The following is a 27500-nucleotide window of genomic DNA, read 5'->3' as shown; positions in this document are numbered from 1 at the left end:
TATAAAGCCCTGTCCGACCCCCTGGTTCTATAGGATGTAAAGCCTTCACAGAGCAGCTGTTGTCAGACATCAGCTCTGCTCCAAAGGTCACCATACACTTTATGATCACTAACAGAACAGGAAGTTCAGATGGTCAACAACACATGATAATATACTGCCCATAAACAGCACACTGAGACACACACACACACACACACAGACACTGAGACACAGACACACACACACACACACACAGACACACACACACACACACACACACACACACACACACACACACACACAGAGACACACACACACACAGAGACACACACACACACACACACACACAGTAAATATTGTAAAACTCAACATCAGGCTTTATGAAATAACATCCTAAACATTTTAATTTCAACATTTTAAAAACTTTATTGAATATTAAAAACACAGAAACAATAAATGTCTAAACGTTCCAAATATTTACATCAGTTTCAGTACAAACAGGAAATATGACCTAAAATAATATCAGTATTCTGATTCACCTGCTACAAACACTTTCATAATGTCTTATTAAAATCATTAAGAGCTGCAAAGACTAATGGAGACGTTATTATTCTCCAATTCATTTAGTAGTACAACTTCTGTGACTTGTTAAAGTACTTAAAGAATAATTTATCTTCATCCTGGACTCTATGTCTCCACGTTTCTGTGTCTGATGGAACAACTATTCTGTGTGAAACAGCCCTGAAATCACCATCACCAAACTCCATGTAAATAATCAGGACTTTTATCATGGTAAAACACACTTCATTCAAAGTGGACAGAAACTAAATAAAACTACCAAAAGCCGTCTTGGTTCATCTTTCCACTGTTCCAACAATCACCACTCTGGTTTGGTTGAAATAAACCCTTAATTCACCCATTTACATGTGGAGATATGCTGGCTCTATACACGCTAAAAGTCCTGATTATTTACATGGAGTCTGGTGGAGATATGCTGGCTCTATACACGCTAAAAGTCCTGATTATTTACATGGAGTCTGGTGGAGATATGCTGGCTCTATACACGCTAAAAGTCCTGATTATTTACATGGAGTCTGGTGGAGATATGCTGGCTCTATACACGCTAAAAGTCCTGATTATTTACATGGAGTCTGGTGGGTTTGGTGATGGTGATTTTCATGTTAAACTAAAAGGATCTTCCTCTTTAACTAAAAGGTCTATCTCTGTAGGGATCCTTTCATAATGTTGTCAGACATTTGGAATAAAAAATAAAAAATCCACACATTAATCCACCGTGAACATAATCGGTAGTTTGGACTCGTGTGGAAATAAAAAGTATTGATGTGCTCACGTTGCTGAAAGGCACTCTGGGTAAAAACTTCTGCTCAGATCAATAAACAGTGAACGGTTTTTGGCACCAGGAGGGTTTCCATCTGCCGTGTTTGGGTACGTTTACACTAATATTCCACTAATACCCAGAGATTGATGTAAACAGCATATTTCATTTAGATATTCTCTATATAACAATGAATATAGCATTGTCTGATGAAGACGTGTGTGTGTGTGTGTGTGTGTGTGTGTGTGTATTTTTACTGTGATGGACCTCTCTGAAGAATGAAAAAGGAGAGAAGAAGAAGATCTAGACAGGAAGTGATTGTTATTGTTATCTTCAGATAATAAAGTCAGACGAGATAATAGTTTCATTGTTGGAGAGAAAGAAAGGTAAATAAACAGATTGCAAAATCAATATCAGCGCCTGAAACAGCTTCATTTATCTGCGTATGATAAGGAGATACTCAAGATCCCTCAGAGTAATCAGATTACTGAAGCAGACAGGAAGTGCTGCAGGATGGCAGCGAGGCTGAGCAGGATGAGGAGGGGCGTGGCCTGCAGGAGAGGGGCGGAGCCCTTCAGATCCACCTCCACAGGTAAGTGGTCACTGATCCCCAGCGCCTGGCAGACAGAAGCAGCAGAGCAAAGAGTCAAACCACAATCCATCCACACGCTTCTCTGGGTGCAGTAACGGACTGCTCAACATTTGGGGAAATATCTGACAGATTAATAAACAGATGCTGACGACGCTCGTTTCAGCAGCCGGATCCAGATGTTGATAAATGATCAACTGCTGGGTGGCGCCAGATGTTTTACAGGAGAGGGTTAGAGCCACATGCCCTAATCTCAACGGTGAGGGCAATCATTACATCATAGAGACAGACAGGTAGTACTGATAGACAGGCAGGCAGACAGGCAGTTACCTTGGCCCTGGGGATTTTTAAATCTTCGGCGTAGTTGTAGACTTGTGCAGACAATGGAGTGATGGCCCTCAGGAAGGTTCTACCGTGTACCACGATCCTGAAAAACACACACACGCACACACACACACACACACACACACACACACACACACACACACACACACACGCTTGTATTTAGATCTGAAAGGCATCGTATGAAAAGAACCAGAGTGAAGAGTGATTGACGAGGTGACAGGTCTACATGGACACATACTACTACTACTACTACTACTCCTCCTACTCCTCCTCCTCCTCCTCCTACTACTACTCCTCCTACTACTCCTCCTCCTCCTCTTTCATTTATAATACTCAGCACATTAAGGATAAACAGAGCATCTCCGTCTCCATATCTGCTCCCTATGATGGCTGAAACATCATTATGCAAGTCTGTCAGCCTCCTTTTGTTGCAGCCCCCCTAGCTTGTAACCAAGTTGGTGAATGAGATCTACCAAAGATTGATATTTCAGTAATTTGGAATAGTAGCAGATGTCCATATACAGATGACAACAGCAGCCTCCTCACAGATACACACAGACTTCATAACCTCACAGATACACACAGACTTCATAACCTCACAGATACACACAGACTTCATAACCTCACTTACCATCACCATGTCAGAGTGTTTGGGATGTTTCTGAAGTAGTCCCTGTCAGATGTTATAACGATGTTATGATGGAACCAGTTTAATGTTACAGTGCTGTGCTTGTAGATATTGTTATTGTGTCCATAGTTGATCTTTTGCAAGTCCTTTGCAACCAGATCACGGTCATGTCCACACACACACACACACACACACACACACACACACACACACACCCCCCCCTACCTGTCAAAGGCACAGTTGGTTTCCTCGGAGACGGTGGTGTCCACCTGGTCACCGATCAGCCAGGCAAACGCTGAGTTGGTGTACAGACGGATGTCTCTCTTATTGTCTCGGGTCACGTAGGAGCAGGAGGCGTGGAAATCTCCCAGTAACATCACGTTCTACACACACACACACACACACACACACACTTTACAGCTTAGTTTTTTAGTTAAGGTCTTAGTTTTTAATTAGTTTCAGTTTACTAAAAAGATTTTTAACAGCTGATTTTAGTTTACTGTAAACCCCCCTTTCTACTCTCCTGATGGCTTTCGTTTTTTAATAATAATGAAATGAATAAATAAATCAGTCAAAGCAGGTACATGGTTCTCTCAGCTCCAGGTGGACGTAGATACCTGAGCTGCACCACATCAGGAAAAGTATTATTTAGTGATATGATTCACGATATTGGAGGGAATGATCATTTTTGTATCTCTTATTTTCACTGAAAAATATTAAAATAACTGAAAATGATGATAGTGTGATTATTGTGAGGAGAGGTTTTCTTTAGTCTGTAGGATAAGATCTGTCTCTGCAGCATCACAACCGCTTGACACATATGAAAAATATCTCGTATGAAGATAGATTGAGAAAATGTAGTTTACCGACTGATATTTAGGAGATATGATTCAGGTGTATGAGCTTGTACAGGGAACATATGATGTAACAGGGGAGATCTTTCAGTTTTGGAGTAATAGAGATGAGACACGAGGGAATTATTTAAAACGTTACCCCAGAACATGTCTGTCTGAAAAGAGAAAGAATAAATGTCTCGTGTTGCTGGAGTCTGGAATAGAGGACTAATATAGTCCAGACTGGGACTTGGGATTAGTTGTTGATTAGCAGCCTGAGTAGAAACCAGATGCAGCTCTGCTTCAGATCCAGCCAGAGTCCTCACTGTGGTTATTGTGTAGTTGTGTTGTGCGTCATTGTGTTGCGCTGCGGGGGTTCCTCACCGCGTTGCTCCATTTCTTGCTGACTTCCTGGAAGACGTCGTAGAGGCGATCGATCTCCTGGACGGCCCGACTCGGGTCCGAGTGCAGAGGAACCAGAATGAAGGACTTGATGGCTGCAGAACGGAGAGACGGCGACAGGAGGTCAGACACACACACACACACACACAGCCGTGGTGGGTTATTGGGTGTAGCTGTGTGGTTGTGTTATGTAGTTGTGTAGTTGTCTTGTTGTGTAGTTGTCTTGTTGTGTAGTTGTCTTGTTGTGTTGTTGTGTAGTTGTCTTGTTGTGTAGTTGTCTTGTTGTGTAGTTGTCTTGTTGTGTAGTTGTGTGTTGTGTAGTTGTGTAGTTGTGTGTTGTGTAGTTGTCTTGTTGTGTAGTTGTGTAGTTGTGTCGTTGTGTGTTGTGTAGTTGTCTTGTTGTGTTGTTGTGTAGTTGTCTTGTTGTGTAGTTGTCTTGTTGTGTAGTGTCTTGTTGTGTAGTTGTCTTGTTGTGTAGTTGTCTTGTTGTGTAGTTGTCTTGTTGTGTAGTGTCTTGTTGTGTAGTGTCTTGTTGTGTAGTGTCTTGTTGTCTTGTGCAGAATGGAGAGACGACGACAGGAAGTCAGATACACACACAGCTGTGTTGCGTTATTGTGTGTAGTTGTGTGTTGTGTAGTTGTGTAGCTGTGTGGTTGTGTGTTGTGTAGTTGTGTGTTGTGTAGTTGTGTAGCTGTGTGGTTGTGTAGCTGTGTGGTTATGTAGTTGTGTGTTGTGTGGTTGTGTGTTGTGTAGTCGTCTTGTTGTGTAGTTTTGTGTTGTGTAGTTGTGTAGTTGTGTGTTGCGTTGTGTAGTTGTCTTGTTGTGGCGTTGTGTAGTTGTCTTGTTGTGTAGTTGTGTGTTGTGTAGTTGTTTTGTGTAGTTGTGTGTTGTGTTGTGTAGTTGTCTTGTGTAATTGTGTGTTGTGTTGTGTAGTTGTGTGTTGTGTAGTTGTCTTGTTGTGTAGTTGTGTGTTGCATTGTGTAGTTGTCTTGTTGTATAGTTGTGTAGTTGTCTTGTTGTGTAGTTGTGTTGTTGTGTAGTTGTGTAGTTGTGTAGTTGTGTAGTTGTGTAGTTGTCTTGTTGTGTAGTTGTCTTGTTGTGTAGTTGTCTTGTTGTGTAGTTGTGTGTTGTGTAGTTGTGTAGTTGTGTAGTTGTGTTGTTGTGTAGTTGTGTGTTGTGTAGTTGTGTAGTTGTGTAGTTGTGTGTTGTGTAGTTGTGTGTTGTGTAGTTGTGTGTTGTGTAGTTGTGTGTTGTGTAGTTGTGTGTTGTGTAGTTGTGTAGTTGTGTTGTTGTGTAGTTGTGTAGTTGTGTAGTTGTGTTGTTGTGTAGTTGTGTAGTTGTGTAGTTGTCTTGTGCAGAACGGAGAGACGACGACAGGAAGTCAGATACACACCCAGCTGTTAAGGAACCAGCTGCTCTTCTCTCCTCAGTAATAACGAACAGATGAAATCTCCAGAACTCAGAAACCAAATGGCTGACTGGTGGATTCTGTTCTCCACCGTGTGTGTCTTTGTCTCGGGAGGTCCTTATCTGTCTTGGGATAGACTCCGTGAACACCATTTAGATTACTGAATGCTCACACTAATATATAATTTCCCCTAGGGCAGCACTATATATAGTCTTTTTATCGTCATGGCGATATCAACCGGCGCAATAAACACATCCTGAAAGACTCTCCGATATTTATTGCGTTAGTTGAAAGAAAAGGTCTTTAGAAAACTGGACTTCAAAATGTAACTCTGCCTTTTATAGTCAAGTCAATGTTTATTTTGTCCAGTAAAAGGAAGTTGGAAATGATGTAAACTCAACAAGCAGTTTGTTGTATTTTAGCAGAATCCTGAAAGTCTTTAATATAGTCCTTATGTTTCTTCACCCAGAATATCGCCTTGGATTAGGGTGGCACCAAGACCTGGGTCTTGGGTGCAGCTGTCGCTGTGGACCTGCTACACCCTGCTACGCCCTGCTGTGCCCTACTATGACATGAACTACTCCCACATTACACCCCGTAACGCCCTGCTGTGCCCTACTAGGACATGAACTACTCCCACATTACACCCCGTAACGCCCCGCTGTGCCCTACTATGACATGAACTACTCCCACATTACACCCTGCTACGCCCCGCTGTGCCCTACTATGACATGAACTACTCCCACATTACACCCTGCTACGCCCTGCTGTGCCCTACTATGACATGAACTACTCCCACATTACACCCCGTAACGCCCTGCTGTGCCCTACTATGACATGAACTACTCCCACATTACACCCCGTAACGCCCCGCTGTGCCCTACTATGACATGAACTACTCCCACATTACACCCCGTAATGCCCCGCTGTGCCCTACTAGGACATGAACTGCTCCCACATTACACCCCGTAACGCCCTGCTGTGCCCTACTAGGACATGAACTATGACATGAACTACCCCCACATTACACCCCGTAACGCCCCGCTGTGCCCTACTAGGACATGAACTGCTCCCACATTACACCCCGTAACGCCCTGCTGTGCCCTACTAGGACATGAACTACTACGACTACCATTGTAGTCTCTGTCCCATTATCTTTATTGTGACTATTTCTGCCACTGTTCATCACCCCCCAACCGGCACCGTCAGACACCGCCCACCAAGAGTCTGGGTCTGCCGAGGTTTCTCCCTAAAAGGGAGTTTTTCCTCGCCACTGTCGCAATAGCTACCACTAATGCTTGCTCTTGAGGGAATTATTGTAATTGTTGGGGCTTTGTCTTACTCTGTCTGTAAAGTGTCTCGAGATAACTCTCGTTATGATTTGATACTATAAATAAAACTGAATTGAATTAATATCTGGTTATTTATCACAAGTTATCAAGATATTCAACGTCGTCGTGTCCTGCAGCCCTTTAGTGGAACTTCCCGAGGAACGCGTCCAGTTGTTTTTAACCTTATTCTAGTCAAAATGGGACGGAGGTCACAAAGGCATTTTACCATTTTCTCTAAAGACGAGTGCCTTGGATTGTGACCTTGCTGCTCCCTGGAGTTGTTCCTGCCGAGGGGGGGGCACGGTTTCAAAGTACACCGTGGACTGAAAAAAACTTTCCGTCATACGTTTCCTGCAGCAGGAGCCGTTTATTATTCAGGGCAGTTCAGCACTCCCTCTCCCTGTGTCCTTGTGAATGAAATACATCTGCAATACAGGGAAACTGCAATACAGGGAAACTGCAATACAGGGAAACTGCAATACAGGGAAACTGCAATACAGGGAAACTGCAATACAGGGAAACTGATATTTTTTCTAAAGACAGACTGGATTTGTTCATGCCCCCCCCACCAACAAGTTTATTTAGCTAAAAAGAGTTGTGTTGTTGTATTGTTGTGTGTTCTGTTGTATTGTTGTGTGTTCTGTTGTATTGTGTAATTGTGTTGTTGTGTGTTGTGTTGTTGTCCTGTTATGTAGTTGTGTTGTGTCCACTGACCAGTTTGGTCGCTGTAGAACTGAACAGCGAACGGTGGTCTGACGAAGGACTTGGGCTTCTGGTACTGATACTGACCCGTCACATTCACCGTGTCCGTCCTGGAGACAAAAACAAGAGGTCATGTTTATTAGATCTATGTTTACTAGATGTATATCTATGTTTATTAGATCTATGTTTACTAGATATATCTAGGTTTACTAGATCTGTGTTTACTAGATGTATCTAGGTTTACTAGATGTATATATGTTTACTAGATCTATGTTTACTAGATGTATATCTGTTTACTAGATGTATATCTGTTTACTAGATGTATATCTATATTTACTATATCTAGGTTTACTAGATCTGTGTTTACTAGATGTATGTGTTTACTAGATGTATGTGTTTACTAGATGTATGTGTTTACTAGATGTATATCTGTTTACTAGATCTATGTTTATTAGATCTATGTTTACTAGATGTATATCGGTTTACTAGATGTATATCGGTTTACTAGATCTGTGTTTACTAGACCTGTGTTTCCTAGATCTGTATCTGTTTACTAGATCTATGTTTACTAGATCTGTGTTTCCTAGATCTGTGTTTACTAGATCTGTGTTTCCTAGATCTGTGTTTACTAGATGTATATCTGTTTACTAGATGTATATCTTATCATTATTATTAATTTTCTGCCAACAGGCAGATGTGTACAGGTGTGTTTCCTGGATGGATCCCAGCACGGAGTCTTACCTGTAGAGGAAAACGTACTGCTGCAGATCGCCAGGGTCTCCCAGACTCTCACTGGCCACTGATTGGTAGGCGTAGCCGTCATACCTCAACACACAAACAGAGAAACTGTTAGTTACTGAGACAACGTAGACAGACGGCAGTGGATCCACTCTGAACTACAACTGTGCTATTAATTCATTCTTATCTGACTGCTGCTGAACATTAGTCCTGTAGGGTAACATTACAGCTTGTTACTAACTGCTGCTGAACATTAGTCCTGTAGGGTAACATTACAGCTCTTTAAATCAAGTATCTGAAGTCCCTCAGTTAGCTCAGCATTATTAGCATATTCTCCCCTAAATTACCCGTTTTAAAAGAGGTTTCTCACAGAACACCACATGCACAACAACCCCGGTTCAGACGGTTTACAATATAAACAAATAAGTAAGAATCATGCTTTTTATCCCATGTTGATAAATAGTTTATAGCCTCAGAATAGACACCATCAGACGCAGTTCTTAAGTAAGAAGAGCCACTTGCAAATCCCACGTTTCCATTCCGTAGCCAAATTAATCTTTGGCCATCCCCGAGAGATTATAAATAAGTTAAACATCACCAGAAAGAGCAAAGAAAGCCTTGTTCAGCTACAGTGGTGCTCATAAGTTTATGAAGCCATGCTAAGATGACTAAAAAGAGGAATAAAAAATCATCTTTAGGAAATTGATCTTAATGCCTTAATTAAAAAAAATAGGAAAAATCCTTTAAGGACCCCAGTTATCTTTGTGAATGAATAATGTATCATAAATAAATAAATGTTCTTCCTTAAAATACAGGAGGCACATCATCACATCCCCTTCACCATACCCCCCCCCATCATCACATACCCTTCACCATACCCCCCCATCATCACATACCCTTCACCATACCCCCCCATCATCACATACCCTTCACCATACCCCCCCCATCATCACATACCCTTCACCATACCCCCCCCATCATCACATACCCTTCACCATACCCCCCCCACATCATCACATACCCTTCACCATACCCCCCCCATCATCACATACCCTTCACCCATACCCCCCCTTCACCATACCTAGAGATTGACATGGGGTACTTTCCATAAAATCATCTCTCAATGCAAATCAAACCAGCTATTAGACTAACTGAAATACAACCATGTTAATCTCTAGGTATGGTGAAGGGGATGTGATGATGTGGGGGGGGGGTATGGTGAAGGGTATGTGATGATGGGGGGGTATGGTGAAGGGTATGTGATGATGGGGGGGGTATGGTGAAGGGTATGTGATGATGGGGGGGGGTATGGTGAAGGGTATGTGATGATGGGGGGGGGGTATGGTGAAGGGGTATGTGATGATGGGGGGGGGGTATGGTGAAGGGGTATGTGATGATGGGGGGGTATGGTGAAGGGTATGTGATGATGGGGGGGGTATGGTGAAGGGTATGTGATGATGGGGGGGGTATGGTGAAGGGTATGTGATGATGTGGGGGGTATGGTGAAGGGTATGTGATGATGGGGGGGGGGTATGGTGAAGGGTATGTGATGATGGGGGGGTATGGTGAAGGGTATGTGATGATGTGCCTCCTGTATTTTAAGGAAGAACATTTATTTATTTATGATACATTATTCATTCACAAAGATAACTGGGGTCCTTAAAGGATTTTTCCTATTTTTTTTAATTAAGGCATTAAGATCAATTTCCAAAAGATGATTTTTTATTCCTCTTTTTAGTCATCTTCAGCGTGGCTTCATAAACTTATGCTGAGCACTATAGATCATTTAGGTTAAATTGGGCAATTTGGCACCAAAACAAAACGAACACATGTACGTGCTTTTCGTTCCTCTTTTCAGCAGCTGTTGTGGTATTTTGATCTTTTGTTATCTGTTGGTTTTCATGCAGGGCATAAGCCCCCCCCCCCCTCTACTCCTACCCTCAGGGCTTTTAGTTTATAATATTTGTAAGTATTTTTTGTATTCTCTTGCGTTGTATATAATTAGTTTTAACACTTTATTTTGGTAAGTTGCAGAGTTTCTGTAACAGCGACTGTCCAAAATAAAGTGTTAGCTGTGATGTCAGGGTTAATAAAGTGGGTAAACAGAGGTGACAGAGATGATACATGATCATTAAAAGATGTCACACATGCTGATAAAGTCCACTGTACCTGTCGGTCGCCCTGTTGGAGGCAGACAGCACACACAATGATCACATGATGCGTTAGTACACCTGTCAGCTCAGTAGGGGACGTTTGGTCAACGTTACATCACATAGACTTATCATTTGATTGTATTATGAAAAACAGATCTTCTGTGCGGTGTAATGAACTCTGTCTTACTTCAGAAACATCTGAAACTAAAAGACTTGCTGTCTTTGTTTTGGCTCATTAAAAGCTACAGACCTCAGCTTCAGGGCAACTACTGCTTATCTTCCTGCTGGATTATGTTCTGGATGGATGGATGAGTAGTTTGGTCTCTAAAATGTTGATCAGCGTCTCCCAAAAAGCCCAAGATGACGTCCTCACATATCTTGTTTTGTCCACAACTCAAATGGCGTTGTCCCATTACATGGTACCAGCTCGGCTCGGCCGCGGCGTCCCGTTCTCCTTTTTTAGTTTTTCCGATTTTTAGTACCGCCTCATGCCTGAGGTGAGCGTGGCTGGTCGTCATAGAGACGCCGGAGGAAACTGCCACGACCTAACGCGCGACACACACACACACACACAGAGACAGACAGACACACACAGAGACAGACAGACACACACACACAGAGACAGACACACACACACATAGAGACAGACACACACACAGAGACAGACACACACACACACAGACAGACACACACACACAGAGACAGACACACACACACAGAGACACACACACACACACACACAGAGACACACACACACACACACACAGAGACACACACACACACACACACACACACAGAGACACACACACACACAGAGACAGACAGACACACACAGACACACACAGAGACAGACACACACACACACACAGAGACAGACACACACACACAGAGAGAGACAGACACACACAGAGAGAGACAGACACACACAGAGAGAGACAGACACACACAGAGAGAGACAGACACACACAGAGAGAGACAGACACACACAGAGAGAGACACACACAGAGACACACACACAGAGACACACACACAGAGACACACACACAGAGACAGAGACACACACACACACACAGAGACCGAGACACACACAGAGACAGAGACACACACAGAGACACACACAGAGACACAGAGAGAGAGAGACAGACAGAGAGAGAGACAGACAGACAGACAGACAGACACACACACACGACTCTCATCATGTGGCTGTTTGCCAGAAGACATATTTAGTTTCTAATGAAGCTGGAGGCAGCAAAAAAACACCGCTGGCTAAACTATTTAAAAGTGGCGGGTTTGTTCAGGACCCCCCCGTCTGTTGCTATAGCAATGATGAGTGACGATTCTCTCTGACCAATCAGTAGTCAGCAGGTTTTCACGTCATCTTTTGGCATCGCCTCAGCTGGCTGGGAACCTGGACGGAGGTGGTACTACATAAAGTACCTGTTAACAGGTACCAGGGAGTATTATCAGAACGGAAAACCAGAAAAGGAGAGTAGAGTCGAGCAGGGACCATGTAGTGGAGAAACTCCAAACAGATCTTCAGTTTCCCGTCTCAGAGGACAGAAGAAACTAGAACATTTAACAAGCTGACATCACACTAGTTTACCTGTTTTATCTTAAGAATGACTCAACCTGATTAATGGATGATCAGAATAGTTGTGATTAACTTAATAGTTGACCAAATGCAAATCTCTTTGCAGCTCCGATGGCTTCATTTTATTTTTTTGTTATTTATCTAAAGACACCGATGGAAGAAAGAAAGTTTTGACAGAGACGTGAAAGTTGTGCGACTGATACAGAAATAGACTGTCATGCATAAGTGGCCTTTAGAAAGTCTGCTCATAACTGAACTACTGACCTCCGTCAGAAACCGTCAATAACAGCGAAAAGGAAAAGTCTGGGTTGTTCAAATATTTACCTGTTGAGAGACGCCAGCAGAGCTTGGATACCTTCACCGTCAAAATCTGTCACATGCAGCAGGAGACAGATGTCACAGCGAGACACAATCTGCAGACAGACAGACAGACGAGAGCGACGAGAGACAGACAGACGAGAGCGACGAGAGAGACAGACGAGAGAGACGAGAGACAGACAGACAGACAAGAGAGACAGACGAGAGACAGACAGAAGAGAGAGATAGAGACAGACAGACAGAAGAGAGAGATAGAGACAGACAGACAGATCAGATTATATCTGTCAGGGCTTTTTCTCAGTGATCAACAGACCTAAACAGAATCTTTTTGCAGATGTATTACAGTTTTTGATGGAAGTGTACCCTAACAGTGGTGGAGATGTCGGAGTAATGTGTATAGTGTCCTACCCGTGTGAGAGTGTGCAGTACTCGGTAGTCCGTGGCTTTGTCGAGGTTGAATTCCTGCACGTTGTAGGAGCAGATCTTGAAATCTGCAGCTCCTCCAAGCAACAGAGCGAGGAGAGAGACGAGGAGGAGAGGAAGACAAGGAGAGCGCCACCTCATGGTTGAACTGTGGAGGAAACAGAAGAAGAGTTTATGTGCAAAGTCCAAAATGAATCTAGAAAACAATGTAGACAGGCTGAGTTCTGTCTGAGTAGAAAGAGACACGTGGTTGGTCTCCTTTGGTCACTTTCTAGAGAGTTTTTGGCACTTTTTAAAAAAAATAAATAAAAAATTGCTTTTTGACGTAGTGGACAAATCATAAGAATGTTAGTCGACTGTTAGTACCTGTTAGTTTCACTGATGACCAGCAGTGGAAGAAGTACTCAGATTACTGTTGTTAAAGTACTAATACCACACTGTGAAAATACTCTTACAGTAAAAATGTTGCTTACTTCTTTAAGTAAAAGTGTGTAAGTATCATCAGGAAACTGTAGTTAAAGTATTAAAAGTAAAGAACAATCCTCCCATTTTAGAACGAGTAAAGCAGTTTCTCAAATGGGGGTATGTGTCCCCCTAGGGGTACTCTGGAGGACTGCAGGAGGTACGTGTCCCCCTAGGGGTACTCTGGAGGCCTGCAGGGGGTACGTGTCCCCCTAGGGGTACTCTGGAGGACTGCAGGGGGTACGTGTCCCCCTAGGGGTACTCTGGAGGCCTGCAGGAGGTACGTGTCCCCCTAGGGGTACTCTGGAGGACTGCAGGGGGTACGTGTCCCCCTAGGGGTACTCTGGAGGATTGCAGGGGGTTCGTGTCCCCCTAGGGGTACTTTAGAGGACTGCAGGGGGTACGTGTCCCCCTAGGGGTACTCTGGAGGACTGCAGGGGATACGTGTCCCCCTAGGGGTACTCTGGAAGACTGCAGGGGGTACATGTCCCCCTAGGGGTACTCTGGAGGACTGCAGGGGGTACGTGTCCCCCTAGGGGTACTTTAGAGGACTGCAGGGCGTACGTGTCCCCCTAGGGGTACTCTGGAGGACTGCAGGGGGTACGTGGAAAATGTGATGGATTCTAAACCTATGAAATGTAGCATTTAAATGTTAAACGTGTAGTAAATCGATCACTGCCGGCGCTGTATTCTTCCTCTTTATAGAGACTTGTTTTCCAACCAAAAATGTTTTTGTGCTGGTCAGGGGGGGTACATGGCTTAAACACACTGTTCACAGGGGGGACACTATAGAAAACAGTTTGAGAAACACTGCTGTGAAGGACCAACCAGCTGTGTGTTTAATGGTCTGATCCTCTCAGCTGACTTGTAGTCCTTATATTGTTGCTAGTTTACTTTAGAATAAAACATCAGATTTATAAACTACATGTAACTAGTAACTAAAGTAACTAGTAACTAAAGCTGGAACAGATGAATGTAGTGGAGTAACTAAAGTAACTAGTAACTACAGCTGGAACAGATGAATGTAGTGGAGTAACTAAAGTAACTAGTAACTAAAGCTGGAACAGATGAATGTAGAGGAGTAACTAAAGTAACTAGTAACTAAAGCTGGAACAGATGAATGTAGTGGAGTAACTAAAGTAACTAGTAACTAAAGCTGGAACAGATGAATGTAGCGGAGTAACTAAAGTAACTAGTGACTAAAGTAACTAGTAACTAAAGCTGGAACAGATGAATGTAGCAGAGTAACTAAAGTAACTAGTGACTAAAGCTGGAACAGATGAATGTAGTGGAGTAACTAAAGTAACTAGTAACTAAAGTAACTAGTAACTAAAGCTGGAACAGATGAATGTAGTGGAGTAACTAAAGTAACTAGTAACTAAAGCTGGAACAGATGAATGTAGTGGAGTAACTAAAGTAACTAGTAACTAAAGCTGGAACAGATGAATGTAGAGGAGTAACTAAAGTAACTAGTAACTAAAGCTGGAACAGATGAATGTAGTGGAGTAACTAAAGTAACTAGTAACTAAAGCTGGAACAGATGAATGTAGCGGAGTAACTAAAGTAACTAGTAACTAAAGCTGGAACAGATGAATGTAGCGGAGTAACTAAAGTAACTAGTAACTAAAGTAACTAGTAACTAAAGCTGGAACAGATGAATGTAGCGGAGTAGAAGTAGAAAGTGGCATGAAAAGAAAAGACTCAAGTAAAGTACAAGTACCTCAACATGTAGACTGAAGTACAGTACTGGAGTAGATGTATGGCTTGAATGTAACAGACGTTCATTAAATATATAAAAAAGTGACGCACTAAAGCTTTAGAAGGCCTCCGCGTACGTTACACGTGCAATCAGGGCTTTAAATTGACACCTTCCGAGGGTAACAGAGTTAGTCTGGTGATGAACGAAGACAACAACTGGACCTCCGTTTGACTCGGCCGGCTGCAGACATGTTGCCAGATTGGTCTGTTGTTTGCCAAGAAATTTGGGCGGTTTAGTGTGAGTTTAGTCTTTATCTGGCAACATTGCTTGTAATACTAATCCTACATTTCCCATGAACACCATGTCGTGACCAAGGTTATAATCGTTAACAAAAAACGAACGAAATAATGAAAACTAGGAGGGAAAAAACTTTGTCGTTAACTGAAATAAAAATAAAAACGAGGCATTACAAAAAAAACGATAACTAAACTAAAACTGTAATGTCTGTTTGCAAAACTAACTAAAATAATCGAGTAAATGTCCTTAGTTTCCGTCTTTGTCGGTCTTTCATAGAGCAAATAACGTTATATCTCTCCGACCGTGACATTTCCCGTAGACATGTCTAGTTTCCGACTGGGAACCCAGAAATTCCAACATGTCCGTGGCCCTCGCCTGGCATCATAGCGGTACTGAAAGTGGGAAGAAAGCAGCAGAGTCCTATTTGATGATGGCCGTGTCAGATAAAGTGCCTTGCAGTGGAAGGTGGTGAAATATGTGGTCAATTAATTACCCCACGAATTACAAAGTACATTTGAGAAGCGCACACAAGCTAGGAGGCTAACCTAGCTTACCTTAACAAGGTAAAGGAGAACACAACACCCCCTTTCCCCAAAACAGAAGCCAACCCCAGTACAGGGCATGGACGTATGGGTACAGGGCGTGGCTGTAAGGGTACAGGGCGTGGATGTATGGGTACAGGGCATGGATGTATGGGTACAGGGCGTGGATGTATGGGTACAGGGCGTGGATGTATGGGTACAGGGCGTGGCTGTATGGGTACAGGGCGTGGCTGTATGGGTACAGGGCGTGGCTGTATGGGTACAGGGCGTGGCTGTATGGGTACAGGGCATGGATGTATGGGTACAGGGCATGGATGTAAGGATACAGGGCGTGGATGTATGGGTACAGGGCCAGGCAGCATGACAGAGACAACAGCAGGACAGAGAACACTACAGGAGGGCTTTCACCGACGACCTCATAGCTGCTGGTTGTAAATACACAGGAACACCAGAAGCGGGAGGAAGCGGGGGTTAATATGTGGATTGATACTGAGATGTCTACACGCGGCGAGAAACAAACGTGACTGCAGGAAAGCAGCTGTGAGATTTTTAATCTTCACCTCTTCTGTAGATGAGACCAGGGACAGTTAGAACATTTTGACATTTCTGTCTGTATCTTGGAGCTTTTTTTAAGCCAGTGGGTTCAAAATGTTATCCAAACTAGTTCCATGTGTCTGCTATTAAATGGTGTAGCTGTTATCTCTGCAACCCAAACACTAATGCAGAGTTTACTCTCAAACACAGGGAGTAAAATGTTACGCTTTACCCCCCCATAGTCTGGGTCAGTTGTTCCCATAGTCTGGGTCAGTTGTTCCCATAGTCTGGGTCAGTTGTTCCCATAGTCTGGGTCAGTTGTTCCCATAGTCTGGGTCAGTTGTTCCCATAGTCTGGGTCAGTTGTTCCCATAGTCTGGGTCAGTTGTTCCCATAGTCTATCTGTGCATGTCTGTCTCTTTTTCCAAGAGAACTATCTTAATTTACAGCCAACATTTAAAACCTCAGCACTAACAACCTGCATGAAAGATATCCATAAAGACAATAAACAAGATTTAGGTTTGTTGAGTTGAACTACAAAGCTGGCAATGCTATCACAAAATAAATGAGGTAAAAAAATAATACTTTACCTAAAAATGTGCAGTGTTAGTCACAGGAAGCTGCTTCTTCACGTGTGTATTAAGGACTACACAGAGCATGTTTAGAACGAGTCAGGTGATTCCAAACTTGTTCCTGATTGGAGGAACTGGACGCGTTCCAACTATCCCCAGTCTCCCCTAACTGTTGCTAACCATTAAACCAGCATTTCTCATTTCCTCAGAAAAGGGAGTGAGTGTGTGAGTGTGTGTGTGTGTGTGTGTGTGTGTGTGTGTGTGTGTGTGTGTGTGTGTGTGTGTGTGTGTGTGTGTGTGTGTGTGTGTGTGTGTGTGTGTGTGTGTGTGTGTGAGTGTGTGTGTGTGTGTGTCAGGTAGAGTGGTTAGACCGGTCTGATGGAGGAAGCAGAGCGTGTTGAGACACGGGGGGGAGGGGCGGGGGGGGGCAAAAAGCTTGTTTGAATTGAATTGAGCCAGAGCCAGAGACAGAGACAGAGAGATCACACCACTCCTAACTAAACACCCACAGACATCTATAAGTTCCTGTAAATATGTAAATATGCCAGCTACATTGTGAGGAAGTTGTAACAATGTGATAAGATGTGTAGTGATTTTGCTGACTATGACTTTATGTTTGAAGGAGAACTCCAGGCAATTTTATGTTAATCTTGATCGCTATACGTATGTGATTACTGTCGACAGAAAACAAACAAACAGCCGAATCGGTGCTAGCAACACGGAGCTGCTGGAGCTAACGCCCAGAGCTCCCAGAGAGGAAAAACGCCAGTTATGGGGGCATAAGATAAAGAGTGCCTTTGACAGACAACAAAACATGCAACATGACTTACCTGACAACAAGACCTGTCCTCCAGAGGACATGCACCAGACCAGCGGGCGCTAGGTGGATTGTTGTCGGCCGCGGGAGGCGAGGAAGGCGTGGAAGGCGGGGAGGAAGCAGAGGCAAGGACGCCAGCCGGGCCTGCTAGTCCGGCTAAGGAAACTACCACACCGATCGCCACTGCAAAGACTCCTACTCACCAACGCCAGATCCATGTCACACACAATAGATGAGCTACAAATACACACGGAACTGCTGCGTGATGATTACCACAGAAGCCAGGCTGAACCGGGCTGAACACACTCCCAGACGGCAGCTAGCTGCTAGCAGCTAGCAGCTAGCTGGGCTCTGGGCGTTAGCTGCAGCAGCTCCATGTTGCTAGCACCGATTCGCTCGTTTTTTTGTGCTATCGACAGTAATCACATACGTACAGCGACCAAGATTAACGTAAAATTGCCCGGAGTTCTCCTTTAAGTTCATGTTATAGTTTATGTTGTGCCAGTTATTGTTAATTTCCTTTTTGACTGACTGACTGACTGACTGACTGACTGACTGACTGACTGACTGACTGCGGTTCAGTCACTAGCTGTTATGTACTTGTGTTTCTGTATTTCTATTTTATCATGTTTTGTCTTTTATTCCTTCCTCTGTTGATAGCTTTTCTTCTTTCCATCTCGTTGATGCATCGATATGTTTCTACTTTTGATATGGTATATGTCATGCAGAAAATGTAAGTACTCTCCCGCCGGAGATGGACAATCTGTTGATCCATCTCCCGGGGTCTGCTGCTCGGGGGGATGAAGCAGATGGACTGCAGGCTGGCACTGATCACAGCAAGGTTGGTTTATTGTATCATAACAACGGTCAAATAGCCCTCCAGCAGAGTGCGTATGGTTAGTAACAAGCATTAACCCGATCTTACTCTGTTTAAGGTGTAAACCCCCCTCCCCCCCGGTACTGAAACAGGGTATCAGAACTCAGATTATACTCGGGGTATGGAGGGGTTTACATGGCGTCTGAGAAACCGGTACTGACTCAACCTGAATATAATTGTCTCTGCTCTCTTCAAACACACCAGACTCCTTTGACAAAAGCAGCCATTTTACCTCCTGAACACGGGAGTTACTGCTCTACTGCTGCCTCCATCAGTTAGTTCGTGAGTTGTGTTAGCTCCTAACCCTTTAAAACACCGAAGTGACACAACCTCACTAAGTGATAAAGGTAGATGAAGGATGGAGGGGATTCTTCTAGGATCTACCTCAGAGTTTGAAACCTTTGTCTGCGTTTGGTGGATAAACTGTTGGACTGGTGCTACTCAGAGGACAGCTGAGATGTTTTGAATATACATTTATACACACACACACGATTTATATATGTATGTATGTATGTATGTATGTATGTATGTGTGTGTGTGTGTGTGTGTGTGTGTGTGTGTAAATATATGTATATAGGCCTACATACATACACATATATTTGTTAAATGAGAAAATGTAAATTAAAGAACAGTTTACAGGAGAATAAAGCTATGGAAGTAAAAACATATTAGTTACTCAACACAAACGCGCCCTAACCTGGGACATACTGTCACTCTCTCAGCTTTAAAACCAGCTGCTAAAACTTCCCAAGAGTTTGCACAACACGCGCACACACACACACAGACACACACGACACAGACACACACGAACACACACAAACACACACAGTTCCCTGGGCTGATACTGGGCCGGTCCCAGTACAGACTGGGTCTCTTACCTGTTCAGGTGAGCTGAGGGTCGACGTGTGTCTGTGCTGCTGAAACTCTGCTTCCTGAAGCCGAAAAAGAAGGGTGGGGACTCATCTTAACTACTAACCTGCTGCTCTTCTTACTGCCACGCCCTCTGCTGCATTCAGGGGCGTGGGAAAAACCGCTTAGTTTCTGTTAGGGTCCACTAAAAGTTGTGTTGTTGCTGCTGTCAGACTCAGATTATTATTCTAAGTGTCTGACAACATTATGAAATGATCCCTACAGAGATAGACCTTTTAGTTAAAGAGTAAGATCCTTTTAGTTTAACATGAAACAGCCCCGAAATCACCATCACCAAACTCCACCAGACTCCATGTAAATAATCAGGACTTTTAGCGTGTATAGAGCCAGCATATTTCCACCAGACTCCATGTAAATAATCAGGACTTTTAGCGTGTATAGAGCCAGCATATCTCCACATGTAAATGGGTGAATTAAGGGTTTATTTCAACCACACCAGAGTGGTGATTGTTGGAACAGTGGAAAGATGAACCAAGACGGCTTTTGATAGTTTGATTTAGTTTCTGTCCACTTTGAATGAAGTGTGTTTTACCATGATAAAAGTCCTGATTATTTACATGGAGTCTGGTGGGTGTAAGGTAACATTACAGCTTGTTACTAACTGCTGCTGAACATTAGTCCTGTAGGGTAACATTACAGCTTGTTACTAACTGCTGCTGAACATTAGTCCTGTAGGGTAACATTACAGCTTGTTACTAACTAGTTTGATTTAGTTTCTGTCCACTTTGAATGAAGTGTGTTTTACGATGATACAAGTAGTGTTTATTTACATGGAGTCTGGTGGGTTTGGTGATGGGGATTTCAGGGCTGTTTCTTTTTTTTCTACATATTTTTTTTAATGCACTTTTTTTGACAGACATTGAGTCTGGAATAATAATTATATTTATTTAATACAAATAATTATTTGTGTTCTAAATGAAGATGTTAAAAAACAATAAAACATCATAACACAGGTCCCAGTGGCTCTCTCTTTCAGCGGTTTGAACCAAACTTTATTTATGTCGCTTCCAGTCGACAAAACAAACGGTCAGCCTTGACTGATGGTCTAATATCTCTATCATTAAAAGTCATGCAGTGACTGTATGGACCAACGTAAAAGCTAGACAGAAATTGAAGAGACAGCAGCTCGGCCAGCCACGAAGTAAAGCTGTGTGTTCACTATCGGCGTCATTTCCACGCTTCCCATTCATTTCTATGAAAGCAGCCGTGCAATGCATTCTGGGAGCGTCGCGTGGACTTTGGAGAAGCAGGGCGTGGGGTCGCCCGCTCCTCATTTGCATAAAGTGGAATCCAGCCAACTTTATGTAAATGAGTAGCGGCTGGCTCGGCTCGCCGCCTTTCAAAATCTGATGAACATCTGTTAAACTGACCTTTGTTGATCTGAGATGAAGACAGATTCAGCAGCTGCACGGCCTGTTTCTCTCTTCAGATGTTTCCAGAAACACGTCACGGTGAACTATTTTAGGACAATATGAGATTGTACTCCGATTAGGGACTGTTCGTTATTTATTTCAGGGGACACTGGAGGAGTTTTGGGATCTTTAGTCAAAATAGACTTGACCCTCCCTTCACCAGCAATACATTATTCTATGACCCTCCAAAATGATTAGGGAAAAGAGGCATGACCCTCCCCAATAATGTATTGATGCCTTCTGTTCTGGTTGGCGCTTGGTAAAGATGTACAGATAGCCATTGTTTTTTTATGACCATAACATACATGACTTAACCTCTGCTTTCTCATCTTATACATCACACTCCACCAAGATGGGGGCCATTTCAGTAGATTAACTCACTAACATTAGCCTGACCAGCCAGCCCCACATCCAGATGTTGGGTCTGAGTCTGACCCACATCCAGATGTTGGGTCTGGGTCTGACCCACATCCAGATGTTGGGTCTGGGAACTCCCCATTGGCTGGGCTCAATCCGAAGGGCGGGATCAACGGTTGTCTTTCAGATTCCCTCTGCACCAATAGGATAGCTCTCCAACCAATCAGAGCAGAGCTAGCTGATGGATTACACTCTAAACTCTGAACACATCTTCCTTTTTTAAGAATGACTTCAGGGCCGTTCTTTGTTCTTTTCTCAAAGAAAAGCTGAACTCCAAGTCTTCCAGAGACGCTGTTCACCAGCAGCAGCAGCCATAAGCCCCGCCCACCCACTCTATACACGATGTGATTGGCTCGACCAGAGTTTGGTTTTTCCAGCTCGCTAGCCAACGGAGAGTTGCTAGACTCTAGGGTGGTCTAGATTTATGGGCTACACTAACATTGTTGTGGAAACACAATAAGCATGGATACTAAATGCACACTTCCTGCATTACTTCAAATACTAAGTTACTCCTCTAGTAAACTAGTATTCACATGAAATAAAACAATAAAACATTGAGACCAACAAAGGACACTGGGTCATAACAAATTCAACACATGAACTGTGCAGTGGCAACCCTTCGATCCCATTCATTGGTCATTGATTCAATGAGCCGGTGTATCTAGTGGAGAGAATAACAATATCAATACTGAGTATTGTATGAATGCAGTGTAACATATATAGGCTGTGATACTTGGTACACAGATAAAACTGATTCACTGACTCATTGTAAAACAGTAGGCTAGGCTCTGTTAAGAGTGTATGGCTGCAGCCTGGAGCCCTCCCCTCTCATGCCTGGGCGTGTCCAACGGTAAATCAGATGCTCAGAATACGAAATCGTGAATTATTTTCTAAATGAAGTCACAGTTAAGTTGGTGAGCATGATGAATGAATTAAACGCTGTTTAAACTCTTAAATGAACGACAGCCATACATAGCCTATAGTTGGCAGATTTGTGGATGTTAATGTTGTCTCCCTGATGTTAACATTTGTTGTTTATTTGATGAAAACTGTGATGACTTTACTTTTTTGCAATTAATGCTTTATTTGCAAATTCATAACAGTAAAAAAAGGTAAAGTGTAACATAAAAATGTATGCCAAGTGCAACAAACATAGCTCAACAATGCAGCCACCCACATAATACTAACATTAATACTCTTTTACAATTATAACATCTGAGACCACAGAAGAGTAGGCTCCAATAAAAAGGTTCTCATGCCTCCCATTAGAAGGATCTGATATCTAGATAAGAGGTTAACCAATATTTTATTATAGGCTAAATCTTTTTAATCTTCTATAATTTCGAAAGCTGCATTTATGGATATTTGACAACAAAAATTAGGATTAATTTAAAATATTGGTTAACCTCCTCGTTCTGAAATCATAAAACATTTAAAACTGCATCAGCGTTTAACGTTGACGCCATATTACATGAGAGGGTTTCATTTCGAGGTCCTAAAGGCGCATCACTGAAGTGTAGGCCTCCTCAAGTGGAATACTGTGATTATACAACAACGGTTACCAACAAAATAAGTGATAATCAGTCTGTATTCATATTGTGGAGCAATTTGCTCTTGAAATACAAAAAAACAATAAAAGACAGGATTTCTAGTCCGTCCGATTTCCCAAACTGAATTAACCCCCCCCCCCCCCCCCCCCCCCCCAGCACATATGAACACAAAACTGTTTTGCTAACTCCAACATAAAAAAGTTATTGTATTCATTAGCATGATTACCGTACTGTTTAGTTAAAAAACATCCAAAACACCAAAGTACAAAGACATAGGCACCAGACGCGAGCTTTTATTTTGAAAAGTCGAAGCTCGGGGATGGCATGAGATGGGAGGGCATGAGACGGGAGGCGTGAGACAGGAGGGATGAGACGGGAGGGCATGAGACGGGAGGGCATGAAACGGGAGGCGTGAGACAGGAGGGCATGAGACGGGAGGCATGAGACGGGAGGGCATGAGACGGGAGGCGTGAGATGAGACGGGAGGGCATGAGACGAGAGGGATGAGACGGGAGGCATGAGACGGGAGGGCATGAGACGGGAGGGATGAGATGGGAGGTCTCCAGGCTGCAGCCATACCCGACCACCATACCTCACCATACCTAGAGATTAACATGGTTGTATTTCAGTTAGTCTAATAGCTGGTTTGATTTGCATTGAGAGATGATTTTATGGAAAGTACCCCATGTTAATCTCTAGGTATGGTGAAGGGGTATGTGATGATGTGGGGGGTATGGTGAAGGGTATGTGATGATGTGGGGGTATGGTGAAGGGTATGTGATGATGTGGGGGTATGGTGAAGGGTATGTGATGATGGTGGGGTATGGTGAAGGGTATGTGATGATGGGGGGGTATGGTGAAGGGTATGTGATGATGGGGGGGGATGGTGAAGGGTATGTGATGATGGGGGGGTATGGTGAAGGGTATGTGATGATGGGGGGGGTATGGTGAAGGGTATGTGATGATGGGGGGGGGGTATGGTGAAGGGTATGTGATGATGGGGGGGGTATGGTGAAGGGGATGTGATGATGGGGGGGGGGTATGGTGAAGGGTATGTGATGATGGGGGGGGTATGGTGAAGGGTATGTGATGATGGGGGGGTATGGTGAAGGGTATGTGATGATGGGGGGGTATGGTGAAGGGTATGTGATGATGGGGGGGTATGGTGAAGGGTATGTGATGATGGGGGGGTATGGTGAAGGGTATGTGATGATGGGGGGGGTATGGTGAAGGGTATGTGATGATGGGGGGGTATGGTGAAGGGGATCCCCTGAATCTCCCTGTTTGGGGAAATAACGTTTATATCTTCATCTCTGAAGACAATTCAGGAAAACTACTCAGTACACAGAAATGAAGTACTAATAATATGATTGTTGCCTACCCATACCGGTTCTTTACTTGTGATGATTACAGGTTTATTAATTGAAAAGACGAGCAAACAAAAAGACAAAACACACCAAGCCCTCCCCGCCCAGGTGAACACTCAGCTGGTATTTAGGTGTAATAATAGGAGTGACATAATAATTTGACAATGCAAATCAACAGCAGGTTTGTACCTGTTACATTGGAGCATTTCCACACCAATGTACACGTATTATGGACTCTGGATGGTGTATATCTGGACGGTGTATATCTGGACGGTGTATATCTGGATGGTGTATATCTGGACGGTCTATATCTGGACGGTCTATATCTGGATGGTGTATATCTGGACGGTGTATATCTGGACGGTCTATATCTGGACGGTCTATATCTGGATGGTGTATATCTGGACGGTCTATATCTGGACGGTCTATATCTGGACGGTGTATATCTGGACGGTGTATATCTGGACGGTCTATATCTGGATGGTGTATATCTGGACGGTCTATATCTGGATGGTGTATATCTGGACGGTGTATATCTGGACGGTCTATATCTGGACGGTGTATATCTGGATGGTGTATATCTGGATGGTCTATATCTGGACGGTCTATATCTGGATGGTGTATATCTGGACGGTGTGTATCTGGATGGTGTATATCTGGACGGTGTATATCTGGACGGTCTATATCTGGACGGTCTATATCTGGACGGTCTATATCTGGATGGTGTATATCTGGATGGTGTATATCTGGACGGTCTATATCTGGACGGTGTATATCTGGACGGTGTGTATCTGGATGGTGTGTATCTGGACGGTGTATATCTGGACGGTCTATATCTGGACGGTGTATATCTGGATGGTCTATATCTGGACGGTGTATATCTGGATGGTGTATATCTGGATGGTGTATATCTGGACGGTGTATATCTGGATGGTGTATATCTGGACGGTGTATATCTGGATGGTGTATATCTGTCTTTTCTCTCCAAGATTGTGGATTACAACTTTTAGTTTTTCTGGGTCAACGTTTTGGTCGTCTTATTCGACACCTTTGTCACTTTTCGTGACGATTTTGAAGCTTTTTAAAATATTTTTTTCCAACATTTTTGTCACTTTTTTCAACGTTCTTTTATCTTTCTTCAAATGCTATGAAATGTAATAAAACACCCAAATTCAATGAGAGTAGTGAACTGATCATTTCATGTACTAGTTAACAGCATGGATGGCTCTTCACAAGTAAAACAAATGATCAGTTCACTATTTTCATTGAATTTGAGTGTTTAACTCAATTTATAAAAGAACGTTGAAAAAAATGACAAAACTGTCAGAAAAAGTGACCAAAATGTTGAAAAATAAGTTTTAAATTTTGACCCAGAAAACCTAAAAGTTGCATGGTCAAGGGGAAGACAACTCAAGGGTTAAGAGCGTTGTATGGAACCATCCACGTTATTTTTTTGGACATTTTGTTTGAAAGAAACCCACATTTCTGATGTGGAAACTTTCTGAAAATGGGTCAGATTAGACCCGCGGACACCAGGAGGGTTAACATGAGCCGAGGAAGAGTCTGAAGGATCGCCAGGGACCTCAGGAGGACAGGTATGTTTCTAAAGTTTCTAATGTAATTAAAAAGATGAGCCACAACGACACTGGATTTAAACTTCCCTGACAGACAATATGTGAAAACAGCATCTGCCCAACATTCACTCTTCACATCACAGATTAACAGGTTCAGTCGTGTGAGAGGTTACAGGTGGAATAGACTTCTTTAGATTTCTACGTATAGTATGTCAACACCATGCGCCGGTTACAAAGTACTACACATGCGTCGATTGTGAAGTACTACGCATGCGTCGGTTATGGAGTACTATGGATGTGACGTTATGAAGTAGGCCTACTACGGATGCAATTATGAGCGGGAAAACTAAATGTTACATCATCGAAGAGAGACTAAAACAGCCTCTGTCTCTTCGTCTTCATCTGCTTTGGTATGGAATTTTTTCAGATTTTTAACAATTATGAACAGACAAGTACAATAGTAGAGGGACTTAGTTTTGTTGGTCAGTAGTTGGAGAAGTTCCTGCATGTACTTTTATGTAAACTCTCCCCGTGCTGCTCTGTGTCCATGTGCTGTTAACATGCATCTATACGAGAGATAAATGTTATTCTTCGTCTTCCAAACACGTTGTGTATGTGCCGTATTAGATTATGTGTCAGGAATATGGGGTTACAACATGTCCATAATCAGGCAACTAGATTATTTTATTATTTTTAATATAATATGTGGCTGTTTTGGCTCTTACCGGAGCCGTGTTGGAGGTAAGATGGAAGGCTCTGAGCCAGGCTGCTGCTCATGCATAGGCGCGGGAAGTGGGGGGTGCTGCAGGTGCTGCAGGTGCTGCAGGTGCTGCAGGTTTTGCAGGTGCTGCAGGTGCTGCAGCCCCCCCTGGTGGCGAAGCTTTAAAACTGCGATGACAATAAAATGATAGCTTAAAATGTACTTAGAGTATTGAATCAATACTGTAAAAATGTAGCCCACACAATCAAAGGTAGATGTAAAAAAGTATGCTTTGCTTAAACGTCAGAGATGACTCGGTGCACGGTCTGTAATCAGAATCAGAAAAGGATTTATTGCAGAGTAAGTAGAACTTAGGAGGAATATGCCTTGGCTGTTGGTGCATACATTAACATATTAAACATTAATACGAAATAAACAAACAACAACTGCTCTACCCACTGAGCCAACCCGGCCACAGAAGAAATAGATTCTAGTAATATGTTTGCGTATTTTGCTCCACTGGTGACTGATCTGGGGCCTCATGTATAAACGTTCACAGACACTTTGTGATGTATAACAAAGGAACTTGCCGTGAGAATGTCTTGTCTGTCTCTGTAACGTGGCGAATTCTAGCTGAAAAGTGACGAAAATCACTAGACATTACAAAATAAAGTTTCCACTACAGTTACTGGCATACGTCTATGACGTTGTCTATGAAATATATATCCGCTGATACTCCATAAAAGTCATGTCCTGTTCTGTAGACGTGGTCCTTATTTATATATTTATACTGTCCAACCAGTAGAACATGTCCTGTTCTGTAGACATGGTCCTTATTTATATATTCATGTTGGACCAGTCCAATATGACCGTCAGTTAAAATAAACCTTGTGTTGTATTTGTTATGAATCTATTTTGATGTGTTTTCCTGTTTGTTTAAAATATCAAAATTAATATCGATATCGCAATATCACA

The 27500-nt window shown here is 43.0% G+C and overlaps 1 protein-coding gene across 2 annotated transcripts; it reads right to left on the bottom strand.

The window, feature by feature from the left end:
• Positions 1 to 379: 379 nt before the first annotated feature.
• LOC144513182 (deoxyribonuclease-1-like) lies at positions 380 to 19538 on the bottom strand. Of its 2 annotated transcripts, XM_078244172.1 has the most exons (10): positions 19454 to 19538; positions 12762 to 12924; positions 12360 to 12448; positions 10461 to 10472; positions 8295 to 8378; positions 7566 to 7663; positions 4095 to 4207; positions 3103 to 3260; positions 2235 to 2331; positions 380 to 1932 (listed from the first exon to the last, which is right to left on the bottom strand). In XM_078244172.1, exons 2-10 carry the CDS (start codon positions 12915 to 12917, stop codon positions 1795 to 1797), a joined length of 945 nt encoding a protein of 314 aa, XP_078100298.1. In that variant the 5' UTR covers positions 12918 to 12924; positions 19454 to 19538; the 3' UTR covers positions 380 to 1794. The 2 variants fall into 2 exon arrangements, with proteins under 2 accessions (XP_078100298.1, XP_078100299.1); XM_078244173.1 differs by lacking the exon at positions 10461 to 10472.
• Positions 19539 to 27500: the final 7962 nt, after the last annotated feature.

The sequence above is a fragment of the Sander vitreus genome, unplaced genomic scaffold, assembly GCF_031162955.1.
Source record: "Sander vitreus isolate 19-12246 unplaced genomic scaffold, sanVit1 R1_20, whole genome shotgun sequence".
Lineage (NCBI taxonomy): Eukaryota > Metazoa > Chordata > Actinopteri > Perciformes > Percidae > Sander > Sander vitreus.
The sequence above is the reverse complement of the archived record's forward strand: the minus strand, read 5'-3'. Positions and strand labels throughout refer to the sequence as shown.

What these genes read in the sequence shown, in the direction of transcription:
- LOC144513182 (XM_078244172.1), bottom strand. Translation starts at nt 12,917, where the DNA reads ATGAGGTGGCGCTCTCCTTGTCTTCCTCTCCTCCTCGTCTCTCTCCTC. An exon ending in GTTCTACAGCGACCAAACTG is followed by an intron (nt 4,208 to 7,565) that starts GTCAGTGGACAC and finishes TCCGTTCTGCAG; the next exon opens with CCATCAAGTCCTTCATTCTG. An exon ending in GCAAGAAATGGAGCAACGCG is followed by an intron (nt 3,261 to 4,094) that starts GTGAGGAACCCC and finishes GTGTGTGTGTAG; the next exon opens with AACGTGATGTTACTGGGAGA.